Below are 11,553 nucleotides of genomic sequence, written 5' to 3' on the forward strand. Positions count from 1 at the left end.
GAAAGATCTGCTGGATACCTCTTTAGGCAAAAGAGAATGCACAGTGCAGGATGATAATCCTCTTTGCGCGTAAGAAAGAGAGGGAGAAAAATGAGCGTAAATGCTTATATTCATAGAAAGGAACACCGAAGGATGCATAAGAAAGAAACATAAACGTTGGTACTGGGGGCGAAAGGATTAGAAGTGAGACCACCTCACATTGACCTTTTTGTATAATTCTAACTTTCGAACCATGGGAATGTATTACCTATTTAAAAATGATCATTAAAAAAAAAAAAAAAAAGTCTGTGAAGGAGGAATTGGCAGAATGTGGCGTTTGATTTGGGGTTGAGGAAAAGTGTGGCACAAAGATGAGTGTGACGTTCCAGGCCCCTGAATGTGCCATTTTCAGAGAAAAGTGGGTCAGGAAAAGAAGTGGACCGAGGAGAGGAAGGGTGGGTCAGTTCTTGCTGTATTGATTTTGAATTGCAACAGAGAAATCCACTAGTACATGCTTCCTTGGTGCTGGAAGTTTGGGACCAGCACTCGGGAAGAAAAAAGGAGAATCATAAACAAGGAGGAATATTGGAGACCACAACTAGGGAGGGGAGATGGGAAATTGCACGCATGGAGGCAACGCTGAAGTTACAGGAGTTGTTAAACGTCTGAGAGGAAAAGAGAAGAAAAGGAAGAAACCGAAAGACAGACTCTTGGAGAACGGATGCATTCGTGGAGAGGAGCAAAGGGAGCTGTAAAGAGTTAGCAAAGAGTCAATTAGAGAAGGTTTATAAAAGAGGACTGGGCTGCTGCAGTACCTTGGGAGCCAAGGGGAGAAAAACACTCTGCTAAGGCTGTCAGATGCGGCTGCGAGATGGACACCGAGAAACCGTGACCGGATTTATGGAGTAGGTCTTTGGGGCCCTTGCGAGAGCAGTTTCTGCTGAATGGTAAAGCAGAAGCCAGATTCCAGGGGCGGGGGGAAGGAGACTGAACTACATAAGCCACATACCACGTATCGGAAGGATGAGGGAAAGTAGGAGGGTAGCTCAAGAAAGCAGAAAAGTCACGTGAAGATAATTTTATAAGAGAAGGAGACCCAGAAGAATTTTAAGCACTGAGGAAGGAGCCAGCTAGAGATTTGGAAGGTTTTGAAAGTGGAGCAATTGATGGAATGGGGTTCAGAAGTCAGTAACAGGAGAGAACGTGGGGGCTTTTGCAAAACAGTGGAAAAGGCTGTCGTTTGGTGACCTAAAGTAAGGGACAGTAAAAGTGGAACTCTGTTGCCAGCTGACCTGGTGATAATCCTAATGATCCCAGTGCTTTACCAGCCAAGAAAAGGGCAGGTACAGAACAAGGTGGTTTGTCACCTAGTGGTGAACTGTTTTCAAGTGTCCCGGAAGGAGAATACAGCAACGTGGACAAGCAGTTTCCTGAGATTTTGCTTATTATTAGTGAAGCAATAAAATAGTCAGCCTGCTATTGCTGGGAACCTTCCAGATATTCAGGGCTCTGTTACAAGTGTTGCAAAATATAGAAAAAGAAGCATAAGCCAGGAAACCTGACTTCTCTGTCTAGTTGGTTAAAAAAAAAAAAAAAAGTTATAGAAACAACAGGGAATGATAAAAACCAGGCTAACTGACCTGCAGGAAGCTTAATACCTATCTGTAATGAGTTTGCACTTGAGAGTGCAGCCTTTTATAGAGCTTTTCTAAGCAACTCTATAAAAAATGTCCAAAGTAAGGACAAACAATAAATTGTTTCAGAGAAATGGACCCTGGTGGCCGTGGTGGTGGTGGTGATAATGGTAATAATAATAACAGCTAATATTTATTCAAACTCATTTCGTTTCTGTGTAGTAGGCACTATTCAATCCTTTTTCTTGAATTAATCCTTGCAACAACCCTACAAGGTAGATGGTATTTTCACTACTATTTTATAGGTGAATAAACTGAGGCACAGATAGATTAAGTAACTTGTTCAAGGGAACAGGATAGTAATAAGCGGCTAAGCCAGGATCGGTACCTGGGAATTCTGACTCTAGACCCTGCTGTCTTAATCACTGCCACGCTAACTTCTTAAATATAGATGATGATCAAAGGTGGCAGCGGCAACCTGCAACGATTGGGTAGCTTTGAGCAGATTGTCTGGCCTGAGTCAGTAACAGACATCAGTGGTGCAATCACATCCCAAACTGAAGCAAAGTGTGGTATGTTTGGTGGACAGTCTCCGGACCATTTTTCTCATTCATCGACATGTCCTTGTAATTTCTGAAGCTCAGGCACCAGAAGCAGGTCTCGTCGCACCCTGATTTTTACCTTGGTAATTGCTACACCGTTGATGCAGGGAGAAGGGTGGTGTCTTTGGCGTCGGAGAGCAAGTAAAGGAAAATGACTTGGTTTGGAGCAGACAGTGGAATTGGGGAGGTGGGGCTTGGAGTTAGGGAACAAGAGCATCCTCCAGAGAGATAAAATAAGTCTAATACGCATACACAGATGCAGAGTGTTATTTTTACATAAAAGAGGATATTAATAAAAAGGAAATTAATAAAAAGCAAATTCATTTCAAAGTATTACTAATACTGATTCATAGTACTTTTGTCATCATGAATTTTCTCATATAGGAAATGCTATAAAAATGTTATCACAAAGTGAGATTTTTTTTTTGTAAGTATATAAAGTACTCTTTCATACTTGAAAAAGTTGGAAAAAATGTCGTCTCCAAACTCTTGACAATTAGCTTGCTTATCACTAAAAACAATTTTTGAGCAAACTGTGTGTATTTATTATAAATTATGTACAATGGTACTAATATATTGTGTAATATAAATATTCATAAAAATGGGAAACAAAAATGGTAAGATAAAAAAAGTAGCAGAGAAGTTTTGATTCTTTTTCACCTTTGCCCTGTAGCATCTTGCTCCTCAAGTTGGGGACCAGGGTGGATTCTGGGAAGGAAAAGGAAGGGTTTTTTCCCTTTAGGGCTGACTTTAAAGTTTAATGAGCTACTTTAAATCAAGATCCTAGTTCAGTTTGCTTAAGCCCCATTGGTCACCAGCTCTGCTTTTTTTAATCAGAAGGACCATAGTGTGGGGCATGGTCAGGTGCAGACAAGGAACCATATAATTAATTAGCTGCTGAGCTTAGAGGAAAAGTATTCCCCCTGGGGATTTCACACCCAGCACCGGGCACATGGGGATGGGGGAGGGGCGGGCGTGCAAAGCCTCAGAGTAGCCTTCTCATTTGTTTTCCATTCATGAGCCCAGAAGCAGTTTTGTGCCAGGTGGGATGGTTTTCAATAGCTTGTCCAGTTTCACTTTTCTCCTTCCCACAGACCCAGGCAGGCATCTAAATTTGGTTCCCGTGTTCCTTATTGATACACTCCCAGGGGGCCAGCTGATTGTGGAAAACAACCTGTTTGATAAAAAGGCTCAGTTTCCTACTTTATTGTCTTGGTCTGCTGTCCCTGGCAGTTTTCTGTTGTCACTACCTTCCTCAAGACTTAAAAGACTCCCTCGTACCCAACAGATCAATTCTAACCTCCTCATCTTGCAAATTCATTTCAGAGTATTACTAATACTGATTCATAGCACATGTACGCTCACACACACACACACACACACGTTTATTCTGTCTCCATGGCCTTAGGCTGTGTACCCCAAGTGAGAAGCCATCCACATTCTTCTCCATCAGTCAAAACCTTACTCTTCAAAAACAAGGTGACTCCCACTTACTCAACAGTGTTTGTCCACATGTGGTCCTCAGAACACCTATATCAGTATCACCTAGGATGGTTGTTAAAAGCGTGAACGCTTAGAACTTGCAAACCATAACTACTGGAAGTGAGGCCCAAGAATCTGCATTTTAACAGCGTGCTTGTGATATACAGTGCAATTTGAGGACCACTGTTACCTGGTAACTTAAGACACAGCCCTCTTTTTCGCCACGGAGTCCATTTTTCTCTCTAGTCGAGACCTATAGAACAGGCATCTTCTGAATGTTCGACAGAGACTTCTCGGCTTCTGGGGCACTTTTAGGGTTCTTCCAGAGAGGCTTTATCCTCATGGTTGCAATTCATCAAGGAGGTCCTGCACATCTGGAACACAAGAGGCCTGCGGGCATCAAATGCAAGTCCTTTCAAATCATCCCTCTTGCCATTGAATACACCCGTATACTGTGAAACCAGGCTCCAAGGGCCAAAGGGAGAGCAGACTGCAGGCTAGAGGTGTGAGGTGAGAATTTGGGGCACAGTGGGCCTACTTGGCAAGAGTGAATACGTTTAGCAGCCCCTAGCTGCTGCAGAGAGGAGAGCTTGAAGTGAACATCTGCCATGACTGTCTTCAGTGGAATGGAGAACTCTTAGGGATAATATGTTCTCTGCTGGCCTTTCTCTTTTCTCCAGGGCCTCCTGTTTCCAATCAGGGATCACTAGACATGAGCTAGGCTGGAGGATGAGGGAATAGTTCTGTAAACTGAACATTCCCAAATCTGCTTTGTTAATTGGACAAATAGCCGTTCAGGTAAATGCTCAGAACACCAACCTTTAGTTAGAAAAGGGGACAGAAAAGGGGACACAGGCCACAAGTTCTGTCGAGCTGGGGTTTGGCATTCCCTTTGTCTTCTTACCGAGGGGCCTCACTGCATTTAGAAATTAGATTTTCTATGTGTGTGTGTGCGTGTGTGTGCGACCACTTAGTCTCACCAGCTTCATTGGGGATTGAAAGTATCCCCAGATGGAAGTAATTGTATTCATAAGCATTTGTATTTATAGAATGCCTTTCGCAGAAAGCTCAAAACATAGCATTCTGTGGCATAACCTAGTTTGTTCCTGGACTATCTCCATGTGTTTTGTAAAGGAATAGCTTCTGTAGTTATTATTGTCATTTTACAGTTGGAGGATGGAGAAGCTTTGTGGGTTGAAAAGGTGAACTGGCATCGGTGGCCAAATTGGGAATGGGATGCTCAGCTTCTACTCCTGTCTCTATCAATGATTTCTAAACAGAAGTCCTCAGACTAATGCTGGGATGGTTGCATAAGAAGCACTCGTGGAGTTAATTAAAAATATAGATTTCTGGACCTCATTCCTCTGGAGATTCCAACTCAGTGGGTCTGGGGTGGGGCTCAGGAATCTATATTCTTTACAAGCATTCCAGATCATTCTGATGCACCTCCAGTTTTGGGAACGAACACTACGGACCGTATGACAACCACACTGCCTACCTATCCCCTCCCAGGAATGTCTTTGACTGAAACATGCTTTTTTAATGGTTTTCATCCTGCCACCCACCCTCAAATTTCTCCAGGTCTCCCAGCTCAGGCCAAGAAGCATGCTGAATCTGCCAAGAACACACTGCTGACCTGGAAGAGAAAGACGTCCTCAGACAAGGAGAGAAAGGGAATCCTGGAAGCTCTGGTCATGCTCTACTATACTCTGGGGGTGGCCTGTCTCCTGCAAAACCGATATCCTGTCCTTCCCAGCTGGGTCTGGTGATCAGGGCCAGGGGCCGCACATGCTAGATGGCTCATCCCACTTATGGTAGGAGATAGAACCAGGGCCTTGTAGCTCTGTTCCAACATCCAGCCCTCCACGAGCCTCTGGTCTTCATCTAGAAGGGTATGAATATATGTCCTGTGTCTACTCCTAGGAGCTCTGAATTGAGCCATGGCAGGGATCTATACTGGGACACCATCCCCAGCCAGTTGAAAGTTTTTTGAAGTCTGTCCTGCTCCTCATTGAGTATCCCACAAAATCAGTGTTAGTAAAGGATGTGGGCGATAGTGGTCGTGGTAAGGTAAGAAGAGGGAGAATGGGTGGTTGTTTAAGGCATTGTTTGTCCAACTGGTCTCCACATTGAAATCTCCTGGGGAGCTTCAAGAATTCATGCTGACAGGGTCCCACCCCAGAGATTTTGATTTAGTGGGGCTGGGCTGCAGCTGTTCATTGAGGTTTTTAAAAGCCTCACAGGTGATTATAATATGTAGCCCAAAACCTCTGATTTAATAGACTCTTGAACATTTTAGTTTTCCTGAAACGCTGTTAAGAATACTGCCCGTGAAGCTAGAGGCCAAGCAAAATAGACAAAAGAAATAATTCTCTATATCCCCGGGCCAGGTGGGGGGCGGGGGAGGTGGGAAGGAGGGAGAGGATTGTTATATACGTCTCTCCTCAAAATGCTTGTGAGTTTAGCAGCCTCTTGGTACCATCTCTACTTGATGACTGCTAAAGGTATTTCATGTTCATGAATAATCATGAGCCCCTTTGAGCCAGGGTCCCCAGTCCCCATCTCTACATATCCCCCTCTCTATTGGTCTGATGCTTAACTCACAAAATCTGATGATGTGGCCTTGCTCTGTTGTTCCCTTAGCAGGGGGCTGTTGAAAATGTAGGGAATAGAAGGATATTTGGGAATTAAGGGGATTTTTTCTCCTTGTTTGCCTCTTGCCAAAATCCTGCTTTGCGTGGACTTTCTAAATTACCCAGAAAGTCCCTTTCAGCAGAATTAGTTCTTTTCTTTTACCATTCATAGGAACCACCTTGGGAAAAAAGAATTACTGTCAGGCAGTATACACCTCTAAAGAAAATCTAGGGTAATTTACAGGTTCCGTTCACGTCTCCAAAAGCTCACCACCAGCCCCAGCTTTGGATTCAGGCAACCACAGGAAACCCAAAGCCCTGTTCCTTTTTAAAAAAAAAAAGTCTCCCTTTTTGACAACATGTACATGTGGGAAATAAAGAACAGAGCAAAGTACCCATTTTCAAGTACTGCTCTGTTTTCCTAAGGGGACCTTTCGTTTGCTTATCAATGGCTGTCCCTGGGCAGAGTTTGTGTGCCTGGCATTTTCCTTGACTGGTTCACTGGCAGAGAAGCTTATCTCAACCTGCAGAAGGCAGAGAGGAACATGGAGGAGCTGAAAGAATTACACAAGGGAGGAGTTTGTGGATTACAAGTCTCAGAGAAAGACCTAACAATTGCTTTGGGCAGGTGAGATCTGGGCTTAGAGAAGCTTAGGCTTTTATGAATGATGCCTGGAATTACTTGATTGTTCTGTACTCTCTAAATAAGAGGAGAAAAATGTTCAGAGCAGCAAAAAACAAAACAAAACAAAACAAAAAACACCTAAACACACACACACACACACACACACACACACACACACACACTCACAAACCCCCTTCAAAAAAACACCCAGAGAGTGAAATGATAATAAAAGAGGCTTATATTTACCAAATGCATGTACCTTGGTCTAAGCTTTATGTGCACTGCCCCATTAAATCTTCACAACCACCACTGGGGAAGTTAGTACAATTATTACTTCATTAGAGGACAAGAAAACTGAAGGTCAGATTAAACAAACTGTACAAGGTGACGGGCTTTAAGTGTTGGATCCATGATCTTTTTTATAGTGTCTCTCATGCTTATTCTAAAATTAGACTTTTTTTTTCCTGACTAGCTACCTACTTTTGTCATTGAGTATGACACCTTAAAAGATGAGGAAAGAACACTTAATGAAGACGATTTATTGGAGGCCTATGAAAGCTGTGCACATTATGTGCACTTTTAAGAAAAGTTCTGTTCCATATGGAAACAAAGCCCATGGAATTTGTTTAAGCTAGAGCAAGACGTCACTGTATTGCAGTTGAGTTAGGGATCCTCTGAGAATCAGAATATTTAGATATGAGAGTGGACCCATCAGATTGTCAGAAGAAAAAAAAGAGTAATAAAAGGTTGACTATTCCCTAGATTTTTCAAATATCTTCACATCCTTGAAAGCAATCTGTTCCCAAAACTGTAAGCACTTGGCATAGTTAGGTTGATGACTGAATGGTAAGTAAATGAAATACATGAGTCATGCCTGCCTCCTCTAAACAATCATGAATCTAGAAGTCAGATGAGAAATAACAGGGAGATGTTCAAATGCCCAGAGCTAAATCATGCTGATTTAAGTCCACAGGGCTGTAAATCAGAGTCTGGTTAATGTCTCCTGCTGTCACATGGGTCAGTGGCTGAGTTTTGTGTCTAATGTGAAAGATAGCCTTGTTCCTTTTTCAGAATAAATTCAAGTGTACATTTCGTTCATTCATTCATTCCACAGTATTGAGTGCGTATTTTGTGCATATTCTGAGTGTTGGAATGTTTACGAAGTAAAACTGTATCCTAGATACTGTTCTAATACTTTACATAATTTATTTCATTCATTCCTCATCACAAGCCACAAGGTAGGTCTTTTTATTATTTTCATTTTACAGATAAGAAAATTAAGATGCAAAGATTAAGTAACTCAAGGTGACAGAACTAATAGGTAGAAGAGCCAGCATTGGGTCATCTGAATCCATAGCTCACCTATACCACATTGATATAGCTATGTTTGATATTGACCAAACATCTGGTGAGGGCAAATTCCTTGTCTCATTTAAAAGGTGGGGAAAATAAGACAAGATTGTTCAGGCCAGACAACTTGGATCATAGCTCCCAACAAGCTCTTAATGAGAGGCATTATGCTCTTAATGAGGCATTTTGTGCTTTTATGATCAAGGGAACTACTGGTCCAACTGATCAAAAAAAATTTTTTGTAAAGAATTATCAGATAACATGCTAGTGCTCTTTTGATTGATAAACCTTCCTGTTTAAAATAAATTGTCATTATTGCAGAATGCCTTCTATGAAATAATTTTATATACACATTTTTAACTCGGGAATACAAAGATGTGGGCAAGGGGAGAGGGGGAGGTAATATTGATTGTGTATTATATGTTAGGTAACTTTACATACAACTTTTAATCACAATGACCTTGTTAATTTAGGTGTTCTTAACCCTGTTTTATTTGGGAGGAAATATGGGCTCCTGGAATTTGACCATTAAAGCTAATAACCATGAGAACCAACTTTGAACTTCCCATGTTTTCATTGTGACTTGCTGTCTCTAGAAAGATAAATCTTAATGAAATACTGCTTTATTCTCCTTCGAAAAATTATAGTCCCCATTTTGTTTTGGAAAATTCGAAAATCAGATACGAAGGAGAAAATAAAATTCAATTGTAATATCACCACCCATACATAACTGCTATGAATGTATTACATATATGTATGTCAGAATCATATTTTAAGTACAGTTTTGTAATTTTTTTAACTTAGCACATTTTGAATTTCTCCCCCTATAAGTTAGTCTCAAAAGAAAACATGATTTTTAATATCTGAAGTATTTTACTGTATAACGTGCCATAATTTATTTAACCTCCCTCTTTTGGTGGGGGGGATATTTACATTGTTTACTTCATCCTCTCATTTTTAACTAAGGAGAAATAAACTAAAAAAAAAAAAAAAAAAGCAAACACTTTCCTAGGCTTTAAAGGAAGGGAACCAGAGGTAATAAAATTTTATTTTGATTTTAGAAAGTTTATAGGTAAATTATCCCATCTTGTAAATTGCTGGAAGCCATTTTTTTCCATTTGCTTTTTTATAAAATTAGACTGTAGCGTGACATATTAATGGGTTTGATGAATGGTAGTCACTGGAATTTAGTGGGTAAAATGCAGGTTAATTGGAGTTTGTTTACAGCAGGCTAGATTTTGAGCCAACAACTGAGACGATTGGCTTATGGAAGCCAAATTGTTTAGTTTTTAGAACCAGTTCCTTTTGTGTCTGTAAAACACGTGGCCTCTCTGTGACTTTCCATCTTCGCTCCTTTTCTTGTAGAGCCTCCTTGGCCATCCAGAGGTTGAATCTAGCTCTGGCATACTTTGAAAAGGCAATCAACAGCATCATTGCTGCCAAGGGTGCTGGAACGTCGGATCTGGTCCCTCTATACACAGAAGTTGCTCAGATTGAGCAGCTGAGGAGAAACCACCACCAGGCCATCCAGTACTTGCAGCAGGTTGGTGGGTTGGCTGGCGCCCCAGCCAGGTGGCATCATTTGGCTCCAGGCCCAGTTCCCAGAGCCAGGGAAGCTTGGCTTCTCAGAATAACAAGGGGCTGGGACTGATAGATATTTTAACCCCAACTTCCCTCCAGATCCACACGAGAGCCTTTCCTCAACCTTAAGTGACCCCGAATGGAACGCTGACTCGGTGGCGTTTCTACTCTCGGGCTTCCTCTCATCTCGGTCAGTGCTGGGAAGAGGTAGCCTAGCGGGTCTGCTTCAGGGTAAAAAGCCATGAGGACAACTGAACTTAACTGTTTAAGAAACGTAATGGGCTTTTTAGGTGAAAAGTCATGATATTTTGTTACTGTTATTTGTCCTCTAAGCTTGTCTAGCTGGTTGTATTTCCAAGTCTAAGGTTAAACTAACAAAAAGATGCCTCACTTGGAGGTAACTAATTTGACAACTGCCCAGGGGCAAACAAAACATAAGGAGGAATGTTAAGTCTATCATAATGAAAACAGTTTAGGACACTTTTAAGTATCATGTACTTGAAACGCCTCTTGAAACTGCAAGTTAAATTCACCTTCTGTCTCCTCAAGATGAGAACCCTGCTTGTGACTTCAGGTATTTCCTGTAGCCAAAAATAGATCAAAGTATTGAATTCCTTATATCATAGAAAGATGGAATGTAACCCACCAGTATATGTGAAAACAGTTCGAACTGAAGAAAAGGCATTGCAGACAATTCGAAAATCCAAGGTTATTAACATCACTCAATGGATGTTAGCGAAAGCTGCTTTCAAGGCAGGGAGTCTACTCCTTACAGAGAAAGCCAGTCCAGTTTTGTGTCCAAGACTTTTTAAAAGCAGTGGCCGATCAGAATGGATAAAACAATAAATAATCGGTATTTCTGAATAACAACAAAAAATGATAGTTCAGATTTATGGAATGCTTTTGCTATGTTCACTTGGGGATGTACTCATTTAATCCCTGTGAATAACGTTATGAAGTAGGCACCATTATTATTTTATCTAATTTTAAGGATGCAGAAACTGAAGCACAAAGAGTTATAGCTAATTTAGCTGCAGTTGAATAGCTAACAAGTGGTAGAGTAGGGATTTAAACTCAGAAAATTTGACCCCAGAGCCTGTACTCTTAACTCTGTGCTGTCTTAGCTCCAAAATGTCTGATAATCTCTGATGCTCCTTGAAATACCCTGTGGTGTTTGGCGTGTGAAATACGAAGCACAGCTGGTTCTTTTCTTGCCAGTGGGTGTGTGGACTAGATGGTTTCTCTCTTCTTCCTCATTCCAGAGTGTCGCTGCTTCCATTTTAGTACAAATAATAATATCTACACTTCTGTAGTGCTTATTACATTCCTGGTAGTATTCTAAACACTTAACACGTATTAATTCATTTAATCTTTATAACCACTGTGATTGACACATACTATTTTTGCCATCCCTGTTTTATATTTGAAGAAGTTAGTGGCTTGCTTTGTGTTACAGTAAGTTCCCATCCCAGCTAGGATGGGAACCCAGGCAGTATGGCTCTAGAATCCACACTTTATTAACTTTCTTTGATATTGAACCTTTGAAAGGCTAAGCTAAAGTTTTGATTTTATTTTTGCCATGAAACCTTATAAAAGATAATAATAGCTAATGTTTATTGAGATCTTACCATGTGATGTGTACTATGCCCAGTGTTTTGTGTGCACCA

The 11,553-nt window shown here is 41.2% G+C and overlaps 1 protein-coding gene across 1 annotated transcript in view; it reads left to right on the forward strand.

The window, feature by feature from the left end:
- TTC23L (tetratricopeptide repeat domain 23 like) overlaps positions 1-11,553 on the forward strand; it is a 56,632-nt gene that overhangs the window by 15,020 nt on the left and 30,059 nt on the right. The window contains exons 5-7 of the mRNA XM_025050961.1: positions 5,279-5,435; positions 6,833-6,958; positions 9,671-9,848. Coding sequence (XP_024906729.1) covers positions 5,279-5,435; positions 6,833-6,958; positions 9,671-9,848 — 461 coding nt within the window. The remainder of the gene's footprint in view (positions 1-5,278; positions 5,436-6,832; positions 6,959-9,670; positions 9,849-11,553) is intronic.

This window comes from Pteropus alecto, unplaced genomic scaffold (genome assembly GCF_000325575.1).
Source record: "Pteropus alecto unplaced genomic scaffold, ASM32557v1 scaffold127, whole genome shotgun sequence".
Taxonomy (NCBI): Eukaryota; Metazoa; Chordata; class Mammalia; order Chiroptera; family Pteropodidae; genus Pteropus; species Pteropus alecto.